The 25633-nt window shown below is 41.6% G+C and overlaps 1 protein-coding gene across 2 annotated transcripts in view; it reads right to left on the bottom strand.

The window, feature by feature from the left end:
• Nucleotides 1-24513, bottom strand: part of PALLD (palladin, cytoskeletal associated protein) — a 390044-nt gene extending 365531 nt beyond the window's left edge. For both annotated transcript variants that reach the window (XM_040965793.1, XM_040965794.1), the window contains exon 1: nt 23612-24513. In XM_040965793.1, the coding sequence (XP_040821727.1) occupies nt 23612-24513 (902 nt within the window). The remainder of the gene's footprint in view (nt 1-23611) is intronic.
• Between the last annotated feature and the right edge of the window lie 1120 nt (nt 24514-25633).

Raw genomic sequence — 25633 nt, 5'->3', positions numbered from 1 at the left:
TCTAGCTAACAAACTGGAAAGTTTCCCTGAGCCTCAGTTTTCCTCATTTGTAAGTTGGGATAGCTCAGCCATTGTCAGACTCAGGTGAAACAATGGATGCTGACAACATTCAGCTCTCTTACAGTAGGCACCTGTCATATTGAAAAACTTTTTTTTCAATTTACGATTATACAGACTAGCTTGGTAAAACATTATGCCTTAATCTAAATCTGCGAAGTGTTGGTTTCTCAGTCTGCGGATCTGACTTGTATGGCAGGGGTAGAGAGGTGGGAGCAGGGAGAGTGCTAGGCCTGATCTGTAGCTTCTAAAATGTGGGACGTTATGAGAGAGGAATAGACTTCAGCATTGGGAAGATTCCTCTCCCCTGCGCCTGCAAAGGTCTGGAATTATTCCCGAAAGTGTGCCTTATGGAATCTGAAATTCCCTAAGCAAGCAAGGTTTGCTTCATGCTCTGCTTTGTACACTGGCTGTGTTTTACAGGGTGCAGATGCCCTTCAGCAGAGAATAGTATCAGCAGAAACACGAGACCATCTAAAAAATAGTGTCTAGGGCTATAGTTAATGACTTTCCAAAATGTATTAAATCTTAAAAGAATATGACTAGAACTTGTACTATCATGATGTTAACACTTTAAAGTAGGACCCAGCATGGTAGCCTAGTGGCTGAAGTCCTCATCTTGCATGCACCAGGATCCAATATAGCCACCAGTTCTAATCCCAGCGACCTCACTTCCCACCCAGCTCCCTGTTTGTGGCCTGGGAAAACAGTTGAGGATGGCCCAAAGCCTTGGGATCCTACACTCACATGGGAGACCCAAAAGAAGCTCCTGGCTTCTGGCTTCAGATTGGCTCAGCTCTAGCCATTACAGCCACTGGGGAGTGAACCATCGGATAGAAGATTTTCCTCTCTGTCTCTCCTCCTTTCTGTGTATCTGACTTTCCAATAAAAATGAATTGATCTTAAAAAAAAAAAAAAGAAGAAAAACCTCACTTAAAAATAAAGACTTAAAGTAAGCATTTTCTGGGAGTCAGCATGCTCATATTCCACTGGCATCCAATAGGAGTGCTGGATCGAGTTCTAAATGTTTCGCTTCTAAACGAGCTCCCTGCTAATGGACTGACAGAGCATTAAAAGCCAGCCTAGGGCCCGGCAGCGTGGCCTAGCAGCTAAAGTCCTCACCTTGAACGTGTCCGGGATCCCATATGGGCACTGGTTCTAATCCTGGCAGCTCCACTTCCCATCCAGCTCCCTGCTTGTGGCCTGGGAAAGCAGTCGAGGACGACCCAAAGCCTTGGGACTCTGCACCCGTGTGAGAGACCCGGAAGAAGTTCCTGGATCCTGGCTTCGGATCGGCATCGCATGGGCCGTTGTGCTCACTTGGGAAGTGAATCATCAGACGGAAGATCTTCCTCTCTGTCTCTCCTTCCTCTCTGTATATCTGACTTTCCAATAAATAAATAAATCTTAAAAAAAAAAAAAAGCCAGACTAAATCCCATGTTGGAGACCTGGAAGAAGCTCCTGACTTCTTGCTTTGGACCAACCCAATTCTGGCTGTTGCGGCCATCTGATGAGTGAATCACCAAACGGAAGATCTTATTCTCTTCCTTTCTTTCTCCCTCTGACTTTCAAGTAAAATAAATACATATTCAAAAAGTAAAAAGACTTAGAGTAAGCATTTTCTTTGTCTAATCATCAGAATCTCTTTGTATGCTTATCATTTCACTTTAAGGGCAAGGAGTTTCAAATATTTAATGGAGAAGGAGCTGGCACCGTAGTACTGTGGGTAATGACACTGAAGCACCAATTCGAGTCTCAGCTATTCTGCTTGGTAACACATCTGGAAGGAAATAGACGGCCCATGTGCTCGCATTCTCACCAGGACCAAGAGTAACCCAGCTGAATTCCCGGGCTTCTGACCTTTGCTTATCGTTGAGGCCCCTGGGATGTGAGTCAGTAAACGTGGGATCTCTCTCTCACTCTTTCTCCCTCCCTAACCGTCTTACTCTTTCTGTCACAGTGCCTTTCAAATAAATAAATGAGTTAGTAAATACATCTCTTTTTTTTTAACATGAAAGTGAACTGTTCACTTAGAACCATTGACTGGATCTACAATTCCAATAGGAAGGCATGTTCTATAGTTAAACACATTATCAATAATCACTTTCACATTGCTTCAACTCTTACTGGTTTTTTCTTTATCCTATTTGAAATCATACTTGCTTGAGTTTTGTCTTTGATCCGTATGTATCAGAACAGTTTAAAAAAAGTTCATTTTGATGTTGCCATTCCTATGAGATGAAATAAGGAATGGATCTAACAATATAAAATGTCTCGCAGAAAGTTTCTAGAATGGTTATTCTCACTTTAATGGAGTAAGAGGCCAATTTATTACTGTAGTAACAGATTGCCACTACAACCTGTTGAGTGTGCCAACAGGTATAAATTATAGTAAGCTGATCTTTTAAAAATACGGTTTCTTCATGAACCTTTACTCACTTTGTTGCTTTGAAATATTCATTTAAAACCTTCTCTCAGTTATATCTGCCTTTGTAATCATGCTTGTAGCCAGCACTGGAAGAAGATACTGCAGCTCTTGCAAAAATAAAAAAATCAAAATAAAAATGTTCCCACAAGATTGCGAGCCAAATTTTGCAGACTCAGATGTTTGGAGACTTTGGATAATCCTGGCAAATTCTGGACGACCGGCTGAGGTGAACAGAAACAGCAGACCTTGAGGGTTTCATTGTCAGTGTCAGGGTGATTCACCACCAGGCTTTCCTGTTCCTGACTGTCGGGTAGAAGATAATTAGAAGGTTTCTTAATTGAAATTTAATTGAAGATGCAAAGTAATACCCGTCAGTTTGTAAAGTATCACAGCTAACCAATTTGTTCCAGTGCACTGGACCACCAGAAAACAGAAAACAAACACATTGTAAGAACAGCTAAGCAGGCTTGGTTATGCAGCCTAATTGCTCCAGTGTATTGAAAAGATGTTATTATTTATCAATTAAGTGAAACATGTTTGCTGTCACTGTACTTTGGAAGGCTAAAGGCAAGAGCTGGATGCTTGTGCAGGAATATTCCCTCAATCCTGTATTCCTCAACTCAAACAGGGTAACAACATCATGAAGATATAACCTTTCAGAAATGCTTCTGTTATAAAGCTCATTTCGAATACGGAAGTCTAGCAAAATGTCCTTGATGCTAAAATATTTTTGAGAGGTAAACACAGGGAGGGAGTTTGGGGCGAGGACGAGGCGGATGACAAAGTGATTCTAATGCTTGTGAGGCTGATGGCTTTATGCTAAATCAGAGTGTGTGTGTAGGGGGAGGTGGGACAGTGGGAAGATTTAGAACAGTTCTAGGTAACTCTCCTTGTTGTTAAGGCATGTAAAGAATTGAAAGTTAAAATTATTAAGTGAATCTTGGCACCTGGGTTGTTAGAGTTCTTTAAATCTTACTTGTAAATTACACGACTTGCAGTGGGAATCTTTGTGTGAGACTGTAAGGGTCTGCTTCTCTGTAGAAAGAAGCCAGGCCTTGATTGCTAAATTCCTCTTCTTGCTCAGTTACCTCCTTAAGGACTCATGTTTGGCAACTTGCCATTCTACTTTCTTTCCTTCTTTCAGTTTAACAATGGCTAAGAGAGAAAGACGGCGAAATTTTCATTCACTGCTTTACTCCCCAAATGCAGTAGACAGGGCTAGACCAGGCCAATGCCAGCAGTCTGTACCTCAGTTTGGGTCTCCCACATAAGGGAGGAGACCTAAGTGCTTGACCCACTGCTGTCTCCCACTGTGCCCATCAACAGGAACTAAGAATTGGGAGCAGAAGCATGACTCTGATATAGGATAAAGTTGCCCCAAGAAGGGCACTAACTGCTGTGCCCATTCCCTGCCCCTATTTTGTAGATGTTTGATACAGATTTAATAAGGGAAGACTATGAGGCATTTTAAGAAGCTGCTATAATGCCCTTTGCTGAAATTTGCCAAATATCTCTATGGAGAACACTTGGTATTTAAACACAATAGTTTTCATTGCACTACCTGTATTATTGCAAGGTATTTATACACCATCCGTTAGCTCCCATCTACCCTCTTTGTCTGCTGTGATACCCACAATGCAGTAGCATTACATATCTCCATTTCTTCCTTGAGAGTGGTATATGCGCTCATCCAATGGCCACCACAGTGAAAGATTGGGATATGGAGATTCAATTCTTGGAATATTGACTATTATAGAAGAAATCAATAGCAGGGCTGATAGGAGAACCCAATTAAGAATAAGAAAATATGCCTTCTGGGCCTGGCACGGTGGCGCAAGTGGTTAAGGTCCTTGCCTTGCACGCCCGGGATCCCATATGGGTGCCGGTTCTAATCCAGGCGGCCCTGCTTCCCTTCCAGCTCCCTGCTTGTGGCCTGGGAAAGCAGTCGAGGACAGCCCAAAGCTTTGGGACCCTGCACCCGCGTGGAAGACCCGGAGGAGTCTCCTGGCTTCGGATCGGCATAGCATCGACCATTGCGCTCACTTGGGGAGTAAATCATCAGACGGAAGATCTTCCTCTCTGTCTCTCCTCTCTGTATATCCGCCTTTCCAATAAAAATAAAATAAATCTTAAAAAAAAATAAAATATGCCTTCTACTTTAATGCTGAACATTGTAGAAGAATCATCAAATTTCTTGCATCTCAGTTTAGCCAAATATTAAATACCGACAAGTGTTCTCTCTCTTTTTTTAGAATTTATTTATTTTTATTTTTTGAAAAGACAAATCAGATTAACGGAGAGAAGAGACAGAGAGAAAGATCTTCTGTCTGCTGGTTCACTCTCCAAGTGGCCACAACAGCCAGAGCTGAGCCAATTCAAAGCCAGGAGCCAGGAGGTTCTTCTGAGTCTCCCACAGGGGTACAGGGTGCCAAGGCTTTGGGCTGTCCTCTACAGCTTTCTCAGATAAGCAGGGAGCTGGCTTGGAAGTGGAGCAGCCAGGACACGAACCAGCACCCATATGGGATTCCAGCACTTGCAAAGTGAGGATTTAACCAACTGAGCCATCATGCCAGGCCCCCAAATGTTTCTTCTACCGAAGCCATTTAATTTTTAGGAAACATAGATCTTAAATACATTAAAATACTTCATATAAATATGTACACATGATATCAATAGATGAGCAACTCTTGCTTGTCATTAGCTTTGGGTAATGTCCTAAATACCAACCAGTTATTATGAGAGAATGGATCACTATTGTAGCAGCAATGGAGGCCTGCAAAGAGGGCAACAGAGAAGCCACACCCGTCTGCATCTTACCACACTGCGGGAAACAGTGTATACAGTTGAAAAGGTGACAATACAGAGATGGCTAATGGTTAAATCAAATGTGTGTTGTCAGCAATACACAAGGCAAACATTTAAAGGAGAACATATATTCAATGCAAGAGTCAAGAAAGCTGCAAATTGGGCTGGGCTTCGCGGTGCAGAAAGTTAAGTCACTGTTTGGACCATTGGCATCCCACAGGGGAGTGCCTGAGATCAAGACCCACCGCCGCTTCCCATCCAGCACCTACGAATGCACCTGAGAGGTAAGAGATGATGACCCAGGCCCCTGAGTTCCTGCCACCCGCAAGAGAGATCTAGATGGAGCCACTGGCTCCTGGCCTGCTCCAGGCCCAGCTGATTTGACATTTAGGAAGTGAACCACTAGGTAAATGGTCTCTCTCACTCTTCCTCTCTCCACCTTTCAAATAAGTGAATTTAAAAAGCAGCTTTTTTCCCTAAAATGTTAAAAAAAAGAAGAAGAAGGAAAAAACACCTCACCTCCCTTATTACACTATTTTAAATATGTTGTCTTCTTTCCTCACAATATTAGAAAAGTACAGGTTGGGGGAAAGATGCTTAGTTTGATTGACAAGATACCTGCACCTTCCATCAGAATACCTAGGTTCAATGCTTGACTTGTAACTCCATTTTCCTGCTAATATATACCCTAGGGGCAGCTGGCTAAAGTAGGTGGGTCCTTGGTATCCATGTGGGAAACATGAGCTGAGCTCATGATTCCTGGCTTCATGAGCATTTGGGGAGTGAACCAGCTCATTGGGGAGTGACTCCAGCATTTGGGGAGTGAACTTGGAGCCCTTTTTGTTTCTGTTTCTCTGCCCCTTAAAAATGTATGGATTGGGCCCAGTGCCATAGCATAGAGGCTAAAGTCCTCGCCTTGCACATGCCAGGACACCATAATCCGCTGGCTCATTTCCTGACTGTCCTGCTTCCCATCCAGCTCCCTGCATGTGGCCTTGGAAAGCAGTCAAGGATGGCCCAAAGCCTTGGGACCCTGCACCCGTGTGGGAGACCTAGAGGAGGCTCTTGGGCTCCTGGCTTCAGATTGGCTCAGCACCAACCATTGCAGCCCTTAGGGAGTGAATCACCAGACAGAAGATTTTCCTCTCTGTTTCTCTTTCTCTCTGTATATCTGATGTATATCTGACTTTCCAATAAAAATAAATACATCTTTTTTTTAAAAAGAACTTTCTTACTCAAATGAGAGAGCCTTACTCAAAATGTTTAAAAACACCTCAGAAATGAAGAGATGTCTGTATGAAGACAACTTGATGAACCATTGACTGCATGTTGCCAACCTATCTAACCATTACAAAATAACCTGCAATTTCTGAGAAAACATTGTTAGTTGCCAAAATTTCTATTTTTATTCCTGCATTTTACATTTGTTGATATGACAGATTCCTCCCATCTTTGCTAAAAAATCCTTTGCCAATGGTGTCCCTGAGCTCTCAGAATCCACTTCCTTCTGGACACTTCCCTGGGTGGCCAGTGGCTTTCCTTCCCTCAGCTGTCCAGCAGGCAGGGTTTTTCTTGAGGTGATGTCATCAGTCCCTCTCCTGTCCTATCCTGTCCCCACATGGCCCCAGTGCCTATATCAAATCACAGGCGACACATTTTATACTAAAGCTGCATAAACATAACTTCAGTTTTCCCCTAACAGCCCACGTAAATCTTCCTATGTTTCAGAAAATATGAATGGCAATAATCATTCATTTGATCATTCAAGTTTTTAGGATCCACCTTTATTGTTACTTTTTCTTTTATTCTTGATTTCAACACACTCAAAATCTTCAAAAATTGTCTTCAGAATGTTCCTTGATTCTGGCCTCTTGTTTCTATATATAGCTTTTCCAAGACTGAGTTTTCACTGGCAACAACTATAATAACCTTCATATAACCAGCAACCTCCAGTCTTTTTGCTGTCCAATTAATCCTATCCACTGATACCAGAGTTAACATTTTATTTTAGCACAATTTAATTTGCAAGCAATAAAAGATCATTTTAAAAGGAAAACAACAGTAAAGTACAAAGTAAAAACTGAGTCAAACTCTCCCTCATCTTCTAAAAACTTCATCAATGTTCCAGAAACACAGGCACATAAAATTGATTTGTGTTATTGCCCTCAAGGGCTCAGTACTTAGGGTGTGTGTCTGAGTCTTGGACTTTGTAACCTATTTTGATCCTTTAAAAGATCTGAGGGGCCAGCATCATGGCTCAACAGACTAATCCTCTACCTTATGGCACCAGCCCATGTCCCAGCTGCTCCACTTCCAATCCAGTTCCTTGTTGATGGCCTGGGAAAGCAACAGAGGATGACTCAAGTCCTTGGGCCCCTGCACCCACATGGGAGATCTGGAAAAGACTCCAGCCTCCTGGCTTTGCATCAGCTCAGCTTTGGTTGTTGTGGCCATTTGAGAAATTAATGCCAGGATGCAAGAATTTTTTTTGAGATTTAGTTATTTTTATTCAAAGGACAAACCAGATTTATGGAGAGAAGGCGAGACAGAAAGATCTTCCATTCACTGGTTCATCCCCAAGTGGCCACAACAACTGGAGCTGGGCCAATCTAAAACCAGGAGCCTCTTTCAGATCTTCCATGCAGGTCCAGAGACCCAAGGATTTGGGCCATTCTCAGCTGCTTTCCAAAACCACAAGCAGGGGGCTGGATGGGAAGTAGAGCAGCTGGGACATGAACCAGTGCCCTCATGGGATCCTGGCTGGTGGGAGGCAAGAATTTTAGCTACTGGGCCACTGTGCTGGGCCCAAAAATAAATAACTCTTTAAAAATGGGGCCGGGGGGGCAGAGATTTAAGGGGCTGGCATGGTAGCCTAGTGGCTAAATTCTTGCCTGGCATGTGCCAGGATCCTATATCCTGGCTGCTCCACTTCCCTTCCAGCTCCCTGTTTGTGGCTTGGGAAGGCAATTGAGGATGACCCAAAGCCTTGACACCCTGCACCTGAGTTGGAGACCCAGACAAAGCTCCTGGCTTCAGATCAGCTCACCTCTAGCCATTGTGGCCACTTGGGGAGCGAACCAGTGGCTGGAAGATCTTTCTGTCTCTACTCTCTGTAAATCTCACTTTCCAATAAAATAATTAATAAATCTTTAAAAAATGATTTGAGTTAACTTTTCACCTTGAGATTTTGTCAAAAGTTTTACTAGTCTTCCAAAATATTTATTTATTTAAAAGGCAGGAGGAGAGAGAGGGAAAAAGAGGGGAGTGGAGAAGGAGAGAGAGAATCTTCTATCCCCACCTGCCAGTTCTCTTCCCCAAATGGCTACAAAAGCTTGGACTAGGAGCCAGGAGCCAGGAACTTTATTCAGGTCTCCCAGGGTGGTGGCAGGGTCCATGTACTTGGATTATCTTTTCTGATTTTTTCCAGGATCACTAGAGAGAGGTGGATCAGAAGTGAAGCAGCTAGGACTTGAATTGGCATTCATATGGGATGTAGGCTTTGCAGGCAGTGGCTTAGCACACTGTGCCACAAAGCCAGCTCCTATAAGTTTTTTTAGCATTTTATTCTACCCTATGCATCACTGATGAGCCTTTTAGCTTAAGACTCATATTTTTTCAGCAAAGACTTATTTATCTCTAGTATTTTTCAGTGGCTCCTTCCCCTTTATTAACTCAGTTTTCTCCTTAAGAAATTTCACTGCACTGGCATGGATACAGATGCATACCTTAGTGGCTAAGAGACTACCTGTGACACCTCCATCCCAAATCAGATTGCCTGGGTTCGAGTCCTGGCTCTGCCCTTGGACAGAAGCAGGTGATGACTCAAGTTAGGTTCCTGAAATTTTACTTTCATAATTCAATTCTAAATTTCATTATATCCTGTTTTTGCCATATTTTTCCATGGTTAAGTAGAAATTTTTTAAATTATTTTTCCCTTTCTCATGATGTACTTCAGATAATTCTTGGGTTGGTTCTTTTCGTTCGTTTTTTGCTTTTTGATAAAAAGCAAAGAAGCAAAGTTCTTTCAGGCTGTTTGTGTTCCTATATTACCTACGATCCATGGTGGCTAGAATGTATTTATGAATGAAGACCTAGGATGACTGTACATGTGATGTGCTAGGTTTCCTCTGCAGTAACAAAGATCTTATTTCCCTGGGACTCTCGTAACAGGAGTAAGGCTTACTATGGGAAGCTTGTACTGTCAGAGACCAACCCCTGAATTGCCAGGGAAGGAAAGATTTCCTGCCAGGGACAGAGTGACTTTTTGTGCAAACGGCCATGATAAGACATCAATAAAGCTATCTTCATTGACCTAATGGCCTGGTACTTCTGAAACTGTTTATCATATCCACATTATATGGACTTAAAGTAAGGGAGAGGAGGGTTTGTTTTGTTTTCTTTTGCTTTGTTTTGTTTTGTTTGACAGCTCTCATAATTTGGGGTTGAATAATCCTTGCCTACACCTGGCTTTCCAGATTTATTTGTAAGCTTTGTATCCTGGGTTTTTCGGGTCAGTTCCACTGGACCTGACATAGGAGGTATGTGAGTGGCATTCCCCAGTGTCATATCAATCAATCACTTACCCCTGGTGGCTTTTCAGCTTTTCCCATGGATTGTTTGTTATTTCTCATGTTTAAGATGAATTCCATCTACATCTGGGGCATTCTCTACAGAATTGAAGGCAACGTTTGGTCAACTATGATTTGTTGAAACAAAGTGATCATAAGGCTCTGGCCCTGATCATCCATCTCAGATTCGTGAGTGGCTTAAAAATTACATCTACTCATCTTTAGGCAATCATTTTTGTTACTCTAAAGTAGGCTTACTGCCAACTTTCTGTCAAATGGTAGAAAAAAGGACATAATTTAACCATATAGTCCTGAAATTAGATACGCTCAATAGTAAATTTCACTATTCTAAGCAATCTCTAATGTTATTATAACATTAATATTTTCTAGCTCTTTTTTTATTTTTGATTTAAGAATATATGAACAAAGAGAAAATTTTAAAAATCAGATTTATAGTTTGCACAAGAGTTTCTTCCAGGGAAGTAATTCTCTAACGGAAATCTTCGACACAGCCCAAACTTCAGAGGAGGGGAACATTAGCCTGCCACAGAGAGGGGAAAGAAGTTAGAGTATCTGTCTTAATGCAGAAGAGAAAGGAGAATTGAGAAATGAGGGAGAGATGGGAGAGAGGTGAGAACAAATGAAAGGAGGTTGACTGGGCAACTGTAGTGAAATGCCACAATAGCCTAATGCTAATTAATAGCTGTTAGACACATATATGTTTCCCCTGCCCCTCATAGTCAAGGTTTTTATTTTTCTCTAGGAGAAATATATAGTGCATTGATACTATCAGTAGTCACCCTACTAGAGATGACTAGCTTAGCCTGAGAATTGCCTCTAAGATCATCTACTCTCCTGAACACTTAAATATTGGGGTCATCCCCTCGTCTGACTTCATTCATGGCATCTTCCATGAAGTTTTCTCATACATACAAACAAAAAGTTTTAAATGTGGAGCTCAAAAAGCAGTTGCACGGTCACATGAGAGTCCACCCAATCCAGGACAGGAACAGAATGTGCAGAAAGAGTCTTGTAGCTGAGGATGGCTACGAAAGAATTCTTCGAACTTTCACAAACTATAAACTCAGCGAGGGTAGAAGGCACATACATGTGTATCATGAGAGGCAAGAGCTTATTATTGTCACTTCTGAAATTTTATTTTCTGAAGGGATTGATCAAATCTTTGTACCCTCCAATATGGAACAGAGCTTTCTCTTAGAGAATGCTCTATAAATGTCCATTTCATGAAGAGCACATTCTAGATTTATGTCATAGACATGCAGTAACAATATGAAACATAAAGGTAGAAACTACCTGGAAAGAATTTTTTTTTTAGTAAGAAAGTTTAAATTGATGGTTAAAATACTTGCCATCCAGTCTCTGATATCCTACTGAACTTTTTTGTTATTAATTGCAGTGGCCATTTTCTGCCACCTGGCTGGGTACATTAGCAGGAACCTGGGGTTAAAAGTGAAGCAGCTGAGACTTAAACTGGCACTCTGATAAGTCAAATGTTAGTAAGTTGCTCACAATTTCCCTGAAAGAATCCAAGGGTGCTGAGTCTTCTGCATTCCCCTAAATTTTTGGTGCCCTCAAAGACTCCTTTAGGCCAGTTTTATATTTACAAACTTGCTTGTCCAGAACACATTTTTTACGGCACACTTGATTCATATGCATTTCCCTCCATCATTTTCATCAAACCAGTCTCCTCTTCTCATTCAAACTACAACCCTATTGTCCCCAACCTGTCACTCTCACCCTCATGGCATCCTTTAATCTCATTATAGTTTTCTCAGTTCAGAATGATAGATATAAAAAATGCCCACACGTGTCCATGGGGTAAATAGTCTCCAAGCAGATGAGCAAGTAGGAGACAATCCTACAGTTTTTTAAACCACTAAGTTTTGGAATGGTTTACAGTGTTGTTTCATAGCAAAAATACTGCTTCAAATGATAACTCCTCAATGGTTACAAATTCTGCCAAATAGCAGCCTTCTGGTGCTGGGAATCCCACGCACATTGCTAACCATGGGCATGTCCCTGGGTAAGGACCCTTTTGGCTCTCACATTTCCTCTTACGTAAAATGCTGATATTCTCCCAAAGGGAGGGGGATAACCCCACTTGTTGGTTAAACTGGGCATATACTTCTAATTAATTTTTAAGGTACAATGGAATTTGTGATTAAAGATTGGATATTTTTTTAAAAATCAAACTATAGAAACTGGGGAATAAAAAGCTAAAAATTGATTTTTAAAATATTTTCTATTTTAATAACGTGATGGAAATTTGATCTAAAGGGTATTTCTTTCTGTTCTGGTTATTATTTTGTACCTGAAACTTCTTAGTTTGATTTGTAAACAGAGATGTGGTTGTCTTTCATGATTAAAAATCAACACTCAAAAAAAAAAATGCTGATATGTTAATAACAAAGTCCATTTATTTTTTAAAAGAGATCTTCCATGCATTGGTTCACTCCTTTTTAAAAAAGATTTACTTTTTTTATTGGAAAGTCAGATATACAGAGAGGAGAGACAGAGAGAAAATCTTCACCCATTGATTCACTCCCCAAGTGGCCTCAACAGCTGGAGCTGAGCTGATCCAAAGCCAGGAGCTAGGAGCCTTTTCTAGGTCTCCCACATGGGTGCAGGATCCCAAGGCCTTAGGCCATCCTTGACTGCTTTCCCAGGCCACAAGCAGGAAGCTGGATGGCAGATGGGGCCACTTGGATTAGAACTGACACCCATATGGGATCCTGGTGCATGCAAGGCAAGGATTTTAGCTGCTAGGCTACCATGCCAGGCCCAACAGAGTCCACTCTATAAAGCTCTGGAGAGAACTGAATAACAATATGTGTATGTAATTCTTTGTAAAGTTTCCGTGTGTATGTAGTGCCCAATTAGTCATGACATATCTCATTGAGACAGGGTGAATAGATGGGAAAATTCTACTGATGATACCAATAAGAATCAAACCAATAAGATCTGTCTACCAAATCATAGCCCTGGAGTTGAACTTTACTTAAAAAGCCCATGAGCAAGCAATGAGAAATAAAAAGGAGTATAATTTCTAAGCTAGGAACTCATTTGTGGGTAATCCAGATTTTACCTTACAATTATAGGGCAAAGCATTTCTGAGATTGATGATGTCACCATGTCTGGGTCATGTTAGAAGATATCATCTTAGGAATGGACAATTAGAGGAGGGGATACCAGTTGTGGTCTCAGCTAGAGAGGGCCCACTAAATTTTGACAATACATGGAGGTTCTCACAAAAAGATTGGATTCAAATGTGTGCAAGCAAGCATAAGCACAACGGAAAACTCCAGGACTTTAGCACAGTTGTTAACAACTCTAAAGGGACCAAGGGCAGGTGCAGCTTCCTGAACACAGAGAGAGAGTATTATTTTGGTGAGAGAGCTTCATGCAATTAAGAGACCAAGGAAATCCCATAAGAAGGCAGAAGGCTAAACCCCTTGAGTTCCCCACCTTCTTTTCCTTGGATCTGCTAAAACTCTCCAGGTCTTAGACCAACCACATCTGAAGGGAATCTGCTATAGCCTGGAAAGATTAGCCTCTTAGGGCAACAGAGTGGGGATACAGAAGAACGGAAAGAGGATCTGTACAGGTCTAGAGGCTTATGCAAGTTAAGTGGTCGGAGGTCCATGGGACAAAAGCTGAAAGAAGCAGAATTATGAATTATCATACTTAAATTCTTGGGTTTAAAAAGAAGTGCTCACACAATTCTATGACATACTAAAACTAAAGAAGCAAATGCTAAATTTTATAATCCATTTAGAGAAGTTTGGAGAGAGAGAAAAGTGGCATTGTGGCATAGCAGGCAAAGCTACTTTCTGCAATGCCACACCCATTTGGGGCTTCATTCATGACCTGTTTGCTCCACTTCTGATCCAGCTTCTGCTATTGTCCTAGGAAAGTAGTGGAAGATGGCCAAGTGTTTGAGCACCTGCCTCTTACATAGGAGACCCAAAGGAGCTTCTGTAGCCAAGCTTGAGCGTGGTTCAGCCCTGGGCATTGCTGCCATCTGGGAGTGAATCAACAGATGGCCAATCCCTCCTTCTATGTCTCTCTCTTTCTCTGTAGACAGATATATCTAAAATAAAGAAAGGTATGGGAAGATATAAGAAACTCCAAAGAGGTATTGTCTTCATTGCCTCCCTACCTATCCTCGAAGTCTTAAGGAAACAATCCCATTGGCATTCCTCGTGTTAGGAATGACTCACACAGCTGAGAAAGGCTCACTGCTCTCCTGAGTGGTTATCATGAGCAAGCAGCTGTTGGTCTACAAGTAGCCCGAGACAGATGCCACAACTGGCTGACAAAGTAGGAGAACCATGCAAAGTAATTTCTTTCCCCTACAGGTTTGATCTGCAAGCATTTGGGAGATGCATGCTCTGATAGTTGATGTCTTGCTCTTTTCTTTCTCCTTGGAACAGGTCTCATGCCAGCTGTTTCTAATCCCTCCCCTGGTCTCCTAATCAACACACTTTGCAGCCTTCCTTTGCTTTTCTGTAATTTTTTAACCCCTGACTTCAACCTTACTTTCTGCTGTGATAATCTAAATTGATTGACTCTTTCAGGGTGACTAAGTATTCCCAAGCAGGAGAGGCTCTGTGCAAACACACCAGGTGCCAAGAGCCTCAGGGAATTTCTAATACTCATCCCTCCATCACACCATAAGCACTGAACATAGGTGATCGGTGCAGGTGTTGTGTTATGTTTGAACACTAATGGGAAAACTAAATCACTTTTCAGGAAACCCACCTGAGGGATTAGAAGCCTCCCCTCCTCCCTTCCCCCAGCCAAAGAAAGTGAAACAAAAGGAGAAAAAGAGCATGAAGTTTAAGGAGGGAACTAGGACTGATTTGCAATATGCATATGAGGGAGCTCATCTTTCAGTGTGCATCACAGTTTTCTCTAATTCCATGAATGTGAAAAGGAAAAAATCTAACATTTCAACCAGAGCAAAACATAATGAAAGACAGGTTTGGGCTGAGTTTGCACTTTTCCACAAGTTGTCAAATCTGAAAGCCACAAAACCATGCAAAGGAGCAGCAACACATGCAGTACAGTGGAGCATTTGTGGAAGATCCCAGGGAGAGTGCATTCTGAATCGCAGGCAGCTGACAGTGAGGCCCATGTGGTGAGAAACTCAGAGCTGGTAAGGACTTCCGGTGTGCACGGGAGGTGGTGCTCTGCTCAGAGGCAGGGCTGTCCCTCAGTCTTTCCGGAAGACACACCTTCAAATCTTCAAATGCTAAAGCCCTTTCCACAATGCATGGCATAGAGAAAACTTAAGTTTGTAAGGTCTGCAGATGCAAAGGACTAGATAAGTATGAAAGTTTTCATTGGCATCCTAACTACTGCAGGTAGACATTACATGTTATGTACTGGTAGTAAAGCTACTTTGATTTGGAGCATGAGAGAAACACCTGGTTAATGGATTCATACCTTACCTGCATTGGCCTGTTAGAATTGGAGAGGGGAAATTACAACCCAAGCACAACAGCTCTTGTACTGGAGTTACTCTACTAGTTGTTTCCCTGGTGAATATCTGTGGCTTAAACTATTTTTTTTCTGATTGTTAAGAATGATGGCATCTTTAATTGGAGAGAGCACATAGGCATCTTCCACTATCAAAGAAATGGGTCACTTAAAACACAAACTCCAATCCCCTCCAACTAAAATATGACTCCCAAATCAGGATCTGAGATAGAAACAAATTGGTCAAGATTGAAGAGCAGAGAGCATACAGCAGAGTAGCACATATTTTTAGGAAATGCAACTGACCCAAATGAAGTAAGAGGGCAATGATTTCCCAGAGAGCTCTTCTACCGGCAAAAGCAACACCTGTTCCCCATATTCAGCATGCCACACGGTCCCCTGGTACCTTTCACCTGAGGCTAAGGATATCTGTCATTTTGAATTTCTCATTGAAATTCAAGGTGATAGCAACAATTTATTTGTTCAAAAGTCAGTGTTCAAAAGTTAATACAATTTCTTCATATTACTCAGTCTTGATGTCCTTTTCTCAATAGTTGCCTGTTCAAAGCTAAAACTGTTTATTCTGTAAAACATTGCCTTATTATATGTTTTATAATGGCCTTTTGTACAAAAGGTCTTGAAGAAATCAACACAACTAAAGTGCTGTTGGGCCCTCTCCTCCTTTATTTCAGCCAGCAGTGGTTTGTCCTTGTACTTGGCAGAGGGAATAATTCCATTTATCAGGATTCTGGCCAACATATGCCAACACATTCTTAATTAAGATGCTGGCAACAAAACACAGGAATTAAACAGTACCATGCAGAACTCCAAATCATATTTGTTATGTTTCAGTCAGGATCACTGCTCTGTCTTGGAGAGCCTTGGTTACAGGTCTTTGCTGGTGAAAGTTAAAGAACCATGACTTCACCAAGCTGCATCAGTAAAGGTCATTTTCGATGCTGACTCTCCCCCTTATCAACACAAGAAAGCTGGTTAGAAATAGGCACAGCACTAAGTTTTCCCATGAGGACCACTGAAGAAAGGATCACTGCTCTTGTCTTTTCCAACTTTATGCTGTCTGGAACAATGGAATAAAGCCACTCACCAGCCTTTACTCTTAGAGAACTAAACAACTCTGTGTTAGATGCATGTAAGCTATTAATGTTACTGTGTCTGCTAGTACTAGTAGGTGGCTGACAAATTCCATGAGAGTTCAATAAAGAATTGTTTTAACTGCTGACTTTGGAATGACAACCAAAGGTTTAAGAAGAGTGAAAGTGACATTTCATCACAAGTTACTTGTAACTGAGTGTTTTGTGTAGTTCTGTGTAATGACATATGATGCTAGGTAAATGCTACTCTAAGCTCCTGGTATTAACTCTCAAGGTCTCCTTCTTGGGGGTTAACACAGCTCCTTGAGAGGAGTGACTAGGTCTAGCCAATCCTTTACCTTGAAGGAATCTTTTCATTTGTGAACAATAGTTTTGCACTACTATCCTCCTAGAAAGTGGTCAGTTTACACTAGTCTTTTTACCATAAATATAGCAAGCATAATCTTCTCATTGTGGTGGTTTAAAGTCCAAAACTGAAACACAAATATTTCCACCTGGTTTTCCTAGACTTCATCAACTGTGTATCTATAACCCTTCCTAGACACAAGCATGGTCCCAACAGTCTCTGCTGGTGCAGTAGGTCTATAACACATTCTAGCATGGTTAAAAAAAAAAAAAAAAAAAAACACAAAGATCTTTCTGGCTTTTAAAGGTAAAACCTTTTCTCTTCTTTTTTTTTTCTTTTAAAATGTGAATTCCTGCCCCTTTTCTTCCTTTCTTCCCTTTTTCCTTTCTGTCATCCTCTTCTTCCTCCTTCATAGTGATTCTCTATCATCACTTGGAAATCCTTTTCTCTTCATTAAAAAAAAAAGTGTCCACCAGAAATATTTCTTCAATCCCAGTAGCCGAGGTTAAAGGCTAGAAAAGAAGTCCTTATTCCTTGAGTACTTTCACTTAAGTTTTCTGGCCCATATTGTGGATTATGTGCTCAGGGACTGGAATCACCACCCACTGCTATGTGGAATCAGACTTCACTGCTGGAAAATTCCACCAAAGGAACAAATGTAGTTTCCATCGAAATTATTAAATCTTTCTGCCAAGGAAAAGGACGGAGTTTCTCTATCAGTGCTCAGGTGACTGGCAGTGTATTCCTACCCCAACAGCTACTAAATGTGATACTACTTCTTAACTCAAAGAAATTAAGCAGGATAAAACCATTTCTATGGATATATGCCATTTTACATGCCATTGACAGATCAGTTTTGTATCTTGGTCAGCACAGTAAGCACTATCAAGTTACAAACTTCAAATTGTATTTGCTACAGTTGTATCTGTAAAGTAACTCCTGTCAAAAGAATGTGATTTCTAAATGGAGTTCTTGAATTGCTGTAATTATGCCTAAACAGATGCAGTGATCCATGAAAAGGCACTGCCCCAAGGCAAATGAAGAAATATGTCAAGAAGTACTTAAAACATGGATAGAAAAAAGATTTGTGAAACTAAATAGATTGGCCTGTGAAAAATAGCTAAAAATTTAGAGTTAAAATTTTCAAAGTAACCATTTCACACTAGCTTGCGTACTAGCTAAGTAAACTTCCAAAAAGCACATTCTTTTCCTTTGGAGAGCTTTGCGGCATGGTATAATACTTAGTAGAAAAAATATATATATAAAATCAAAGCCAATTTATCTAGCGGGGGAAAAGCCTGCATTTGTTTCTTAAATTATTTTTGGAGTTTTCTTCCTGCTGAAATTATTGGAATACAAACACAGGGTGTGGCTCAAGCAATGGAGAACCACTTTCAATTGACTTTAGCAAATATTTAACAAGAGCACATGAAGCAAAGAGGGAAACTGCTGAACAGTTTAAAATGCAACAAAGAATCAATAGTCAAAGGGATGTGATTTTTAGAAGGCTTTCCAAATTGACAGTAATCCACAATATGCCTGACCTTCACAGCCCTGGGGTTTAGAAGGAGAGGATGAGGTGGTAATTAGTATGAAGGAGGGGTAGAGATGGAAAGAAATCCCTTTTCCTTGGCTATGGTCCCATCTCCTACAGCAGTAAACGAACAGAAAGCCAAGGGAGGGAAAAGTTTCTGGGAAATGACAATAGTCTGAAAGCAGGGGAAGGCATCCTACCACCCCACAGCAGCAGTGAGGATGATTCTGATTTTGAGAAGGTAATCAGAAAGAAAATTACAGCACAAAAATTTTGTTTTAAAGGGCAAAACAGATTTACAGATTTGGGAGAAGGCATAATATAGGCAGTTTATCTTAAGAGAATGGCAGTTAATAAAAGTGGGGCCGACATTGTGGCATAGCTGGTAATCCTATACGGCCACTGGCTCAAATCCCAGGTGCCCCACTTCTGATGCAGCACCCTGCTAATGGCCAATAAAAGTGGAGGAAGATGGTTCAAGTTCTTGGGTGCCTGCACCTACATGGGAGGACCAAATGAAGCTCCTGGCTCTGGCCTGGCCCAGCTCAGGCCATTGTGGTCATTTGGGGGAGTGAACAAACAGATGGAAAGTTCTTTCTATCTCTTCCTAACTCTCTCTCTCTCTGCAACTTAACCTTGGAAATAAGAATACATGTTAGAAAAAGTAGTTTTTAAAATATATAACTTTATAGATAATATATGAATGCTTATAGTTACTTTCAAACTATATATAAATATTTATACTTAATTTCAAACTTTTTCCTTGCGTTAACTAACCTAACACTCACAATTACCCTAAAAGTAGGCACTTACATTTTTTTCATCACACCAGCCAGGAAACTGAGGCACAGAGGGTATATATAATTTGCCAAAGTGACCTGACTAATGTGACAGAGCCAAGATTGATGCTCTTGCTCCAGACACACAGACAAACACAAAACTTTACCAACTCCTATTCCACAAGCAAATCTTTAATTCTAAGGAGAGTACTGGTGAATACATTCATGCCTTAGGTACACTTGGTTTGGTATTTATTTGTGGGTTTTCTTGTAAATTCCAGAAACATGGCCATTGAAATGTAAACTGATGGCAGTAACTTAGCTACTGCTTCCTGGCTAGATACAAAAGCAAAATACTTGTTTTCTGAAACAATGCTCTCATGAACACTGTTATCATATATCTCTGCACCCATGAGTGTAAGTTTCTTTCAGGATTATACTTAGGAGAAGGATTCATTCGCATAATTATTTTACAGTATTTATTGAGCACCTATTACATGTCAGACTATTGGAGGCCCTGGAGACACCAGAATGAGAAACCCAGGTGAAGTTCTAACACTCGTGGATTTTATAGTCTAGCAACAAGATACAGTGTGCTAAAACTAAACAAAATATGCAGGTTGTTACACAAATTCTATGGAGAAAAACAAAGCAAGAGTGTGGAATGGGAAAGATCTGTTCTTTTTCATAGGATAGTGTTGGCAAGCCATACTCTAAAGGTGACATTTAAGGTAAGATGTAAAAGAGAGGGAAGATCCAACTCTTCATGCATTTAGGTGAACACTGAAGTAGAAAGACTTGGGAGGCATGCATGACTCAGACAGTAACACACCTGGTATGGTGCAGGTGCAACCAGGATGGAGAGAGGAGGAGAACCCGGCACAAGAGAACAAGGCCTTATGAGTGCTAGTACGATCTGGGGATTTACCTCTGAGCATGAAAAGGCGTTAGGGTGAGCACCATGGAGACTCTGATGAGCAACAATAGGGGGCAATACACCAATCAGAGAGTGATGTGAATGCCTGAGAGAAAATTGATGGTGGTTTGGGCTGGAAACTGGTTAGTGGAAATGCTGCTCTCTGGAGTCTTACTATATATATGTATATGTATGTATGTATGTGTGTGTGAAAGAGAGAGAGAGAGAGAGAGAGAGAGATTGATTGATTCAAACATTCAAATCCTCCTGGCTGGGATGCATTGGCCATATCTTCCCAAAGCAGTCAACAGACAGTATATACCACACACTGCTAGGAAAATTAAATCAAAGGTTTGTTTTTCTTAAATTGTCTTGAAAACAGAAATTTCTACAGGCAGACTTATACAGATTTTATATTGTACATACTGATGTCTTTGCTTTTGACAATGATCAGAGTCTTGCTAACATTTACCCATCAGAGGCATTTGAGGTACTGGGTTTTGATTATAAAAATAATTTAATTGCCTTTAATTATATGCATTAAATAAAAATTTATGGGACTAACAAATTTATGATCTGATCGGCATCTTATTACTAACGAGTAATTATGTCGAGGACAACGAAGCACATGCTTGGACTGTTGCTGGAATGTACTTTTATGGCAGTAAGTGGGTGTTTCAAAGGCATCTTGTCCTTGGGCACATGTGTATGTTTATCTTATGCACATGAGCATGAGGATATATGTGTCTGGAACCACTCTGCCTAAGCTGGGAGTGCTTTGCTATGTAGTTATTTGATGGAGAATCCCTGATCACTCCTGTTACATCTTTTTGTTGTGTGTTGATGGACAATTATTGACAGCATGCTGCAATAAAAGGAAAGAATAACCACAAAGAGACATGGCTTTGTATTTTCAAACAGAGACATGCTAACTGGCATATTGTTTCCTTAGAGGGCATTTGGAATATGGATTTTCCAAAGAGGCAATTCCTTTTTCTTTGATCTGGAGCTTATTGATAACCTAGGTACTACTACTAAAGTCACGGCCACACCGGCTAAAATGTCCCCAATGGCTACTGCATAATGAATAAGCAATCAGAAAGCCTAGGGACACCCTGGAACTAGGACTAAGTATTTTTTTGTTGTTGTTGCTAGGCACATCATTTAAGTTTTCTATTTCAATATCCTCATATTTGTAGGGTTTAACACAAATAGTGGCCACACCTATTTTTAAGCATAGGGGAAAAAAATAATAAAATCTGTTTCTCATAGTGTCAGAAGTCATTTTGAACTAGAATTCTCACAAAGTTTTTAGTGATTCACAGAAGCTGAGAGGCCAGGGAAGGGGGATGATTTCAGGGGCCATGACTTGTTTACCCAGTTCTGAAGCAGCAATAGAATGGTGGGAAACACACAGAAGACCCAGATCTTGAGAACAGAAATGTCCAAAATCCAAGGCACATCTATATTCAGTCTCAACTAAAACAATGACAGCAACTACCAAAATAACCCTTCAGAGGATAAAACACAACTAACTTTAAACAATCATTGCTCATGATTCTAGAACACGTACAACGTACACTGGCTAGTCAATCCTAGTCATGGACTACAGTAGACCAGATGATGACAAGAGAACATAAGCCAGTCAATAACACTGTGCTTGCTAACCAAATTAATGCCCTCACCCTCAAAAAAGCAGAATTGGATAGCCCCTGGCATTAGACAATGTGTATAGGTACTTATATTAATGTGAACACAGTAATCAAAGACTGCTTCTCTGAATTAGTCCTTTGGTGCCAATTGGATAATATCATTTTTGAACGGCCATAGTACAGTTGCCATGCTAATCCAGAGAGAGGGACTATTTTTGCAGTAAAGATAGATAAAATCATACACAGTTGGAAAGAATTTGTACAAGATTGGTAGATTTTGAAAAACTAGATAGAATCTGAAAGAAATCTCAATTTCATTTTATCAGAAGCAAAATAATGAGGCAAGTAAGTTCTTTATGAACAACATCAATGTGGAATTCAGAATGTTTAAATAAATGAACACATTAGCAAGGTTTTTACTGCCCCCTGCTGTCAGTGTCTAAAACAAACAGAAGATGGTAAAATCACTGTAAAATTGATTTAAGAAGCATTAGTTGAATGAATTGAGGAAAATCTACCTGCCTCTAATTTACACCACCCTTCAGCCAATCATTCTAATGCATGTGTCATGTTGGTGAGCCGTGTTTGGTCAAATGAAACCAACTACTAGCAAATAGCATACTTTTAATGAGACGTGATTTTTAAAAAAGGACCACTGAATGTTTGCTTAATGAGGACCATTATGTTTCCAAATTAAATAATTTTGAATTGATTTTTATATGTGCATAATTTAGGTAAAAGTATCCATTTACAAAGGCAACAATTCCAATCATCAAAATAAAATAATAATAAACAAAGAAATCTCCAAAAAAAAGGCAACATCTTCAAAATCAGGGAAGGATGGCTTATTTTTTGTAGCATAATCCTAACTTGAAATGTTACATTCATTTTGGTACATGAAATTAAGAAATGAGAAATAATACAATTTAAATAGAACGTGAGTGGAACAGTTGCTAGGTGACTATTCTTTTTCACACAGTATTCTATTTGGCCACCATAAAACTATTTGAAAATTATTTGAAATTATTGGAAAATTATTTGAGTGCCCATTTCACAGACAACAACAGAGGAAAGTAGCTTGACTCTGGAGATCCTGTTGGGGTCATAACAGGAAGTCCTGCAGTGTGACTCCAGGGTCACTCTTTAAATGCTTTACACAGGAGAAGGCTCCACAGCTGAGGAGGAAGGCTGCATGGAAATCTTAAAGGACACTCAGTGCACGCTCACTTCACAGCCTTTCTTTGCCCAGCACTTGCTCTGAGGGTCGGAGCCAGGCATGAGTCACCGGCCTATGGCAGCGCCACCTGGAGGTAGCCGTCTTGTTAGACAAGTTCTGCCCGCCTTGGCTGCACTACAGTGGAGGCAAATGTGTGGCTTTGCTGACTTTCACTGAATACGGGCCGCTTTGACTCACATTAGTCATCAAATTCTGTGTTTTGGGGACTAACTTTATGCTTGGCCTCAGCACACCTGTGCCCTTCCTCTCCAGCCAGATTCCCATTAGAGCCACAATTTCGCTATCTTCAGCCACTACACACACACACACACTCTTTCCCTGGCACTTTGAATAAACCAGTTTTCTACTTCTCTGGCCTCTATCAATTCCAGAATCCTGGATAACACCCACTTGTGCTTCTCTTTGCCTAAGCCAATCTTTCCTTTTCCCTCCCCGTACAGCCTCACGGGTCCTGCCAATACAAACATCTTATCAGGCACATGCAGCAGGCTCACAGTGGCTTTTTGTTTTGTTTTGTTTTGTTTTGTTTGTTTGTTTGGCAATTCTGGGAAGCTTCTTCCTTTCAGATAGTCAGTAAAACCTTACTTCAGTTTGCTGAGGACCAACTTTCCTCTTCCAGGTCAAAGTAAACTCTAGGGTCAAGTACACCATTTGGCATTCACAAGAATTCTTACCTGACATGCGGCATTGGATTTCCAGTGACTCTACACACCAAATAAATGCGACTTCCCTCTGCTACTTCTTGGCTCCTGAGCTTCTGCGTGAACCGGGGTGCAGACTGAAGATAGGATGCAGCAGAGGGTGGAGGGCGTGGGATGCTGGTGCAAGGTGCGGCTACATCCTGGTGCAGCTGGTAGCCAGGCCTGGCCTCGGGCTCCTTGACCTCTGCTTCCAGGCCCTGGTGATCGCCGGTGGGGCTCTGGCTGGCCGAAGCACTCATCAAGGCTGTCGGCTGGTTCTTAGGAGACAGGTAACCACTGTCAGGTGAGGAGGACTCCCCGTTGGGGCTTCTGGTCCTTGGCTTTGAGGCCTCCCTGAAGATGGAGGTGAGCTCCTCGATCAGATTGGCTGCCTTGTCACTCAGCTGGCCCTGAGGACCAGCTTTCCCAGCACGGGTGGGCTTGGGCTTCACGCCACAGCCGGCTGCCTTTCCGCTACGCTTCTCAGCCTTGCGCAGGCTCCGGATGTAGCTGGGGCTGGCCAGCAGTGGCGACATGGCTGGTTTCCTCCTGGGAGCAGGTGAAGCGGTATTGTTAGCCTGCCCTGCCGGAGGCTGCGCAGGTGCCAGCCTGGGATCCTGCGGGCTGGCCGGAGAGCTCCGCTGGGCTTCCGGATGGGAGCGGTTTGCACAGGGGCTTCCACAGGAGGGGTTGAAAATCTGTGAGATCTCCTTCTCCGAGTCGCAGTCCTCGGTTTCGGAGTCGGCTATGGCCCTCCGAGCCAGGTCAAGGCTCTTGTTTATCTCTTCCTGACTGAGGAAAGCAGACAGCGCAGGGAAGAAATCAGTGTGCTTGCCTTCTTCCTGCATGTCTGACAGGGAATCGTAGAAGGAGTCGTGGGAGGAAGTTTCGGACATGGCTGAGCCGTCTTCATGTACTGCCTGCTGTCCACGGGCGGCAGAAAGGCCAGGAGCGTCAGCAACCTGTCGATGGTGGCTTCCGTGTCCTGAAACAACGTTACAGAATTAGCATGAGGAGTCAGGAGTTCTCAGTTCTCTCTTGTAAATTACACTACTCATATACAAATGGAGAGACCCATGGGAAGGGACCAAGGGGAGCTTTCTCTATCCCATCAGATGGACCTAGCTACAAGTATGCTACTTGCTGTTAAGTTTCTTTCCTATGTGCCTATCAATAAATATCAAGCATAACCCCAACTAGTGTTGGAGAACTCAGTGAGCTGGTATCTGGAGGCAGCATTGTTGTTGGCTCGCTAGGGGCTCATGCCCTTCTCAGAGCCTCTTTCGTGTCCATCGACACACTTTACTGGAGCTCTGACTTCGCTAGTCTAGAGATGTAATCAGCATGAGTGCTCAGCTGATGCTAAACCAGAAGATATATGTCACTATTTTGATTTCCACTTTTGGTTTTCAATGGAATATTTGAAGCTCTGCTGTCTCATCCTTTCTTGTGTCCAGTTGTGTTCCATCATATGCATTCCCTCAACAGTCCATCACATGGTAATCATCTCTTGGGAAATGCTGCAAGCGCATTTGTGCACTATACTAGGAATGGTCCAACTTTCATTTTGCGTAAAAGCCTGGAGAGTTAATATTTGTGACTTGGGGGGTGTTGTACAGTCTTCAGTGTGATTACCAACATTTCCAAGGAATCCTCAAACCTGCCACAGGCAATACGTATGTGAGCAAGCATGACTGTGTGTGACAAGCTTTAATTATAGGGAATTGCAGCACAGTAGGTAAAAGGACACCTGTATTCCAAAGCAGAGAATGGGTTAGAATTCTTGCAGCTCCTCTTCCAGTCCAGCTCCCCACTCATGCACCTGGGAAGCACAGATGAGCCTGCAGTCCCACATGACTGCCAGGGAGCACCTGGCTCCTGGCTTTGGCCTCACCCAGCCCTGACTCCTGTGGTGATTTGTGAAATGAAACAGCAAATGAATGATGTCTCTTTCTCTCTCTTAGTCTCACTTATAAATAAATTAATTTTTAAAAAAACTTCACACAACTGAATCCT

This window comes from Ochotona curzoniae, unplaced genomic scaffold, assembly GCF_017591425.1.
Source record: "Ochotona curzoniae isolate NIBS_2020 unplaced genomic scaffold, NIBS_Ocur_1.0 scaffold_4505, whole genome shotgun sequence".
Lineage (NCBI taxonomy): Eukaryota > Metazoa > Chordata > Mammalia > Lagomorpha > Ochotonidae > Ochotona > Ochotona curzoniae.
This window is presented reverse-complemented; position numbering and strand designations above follow the sequence as displayed.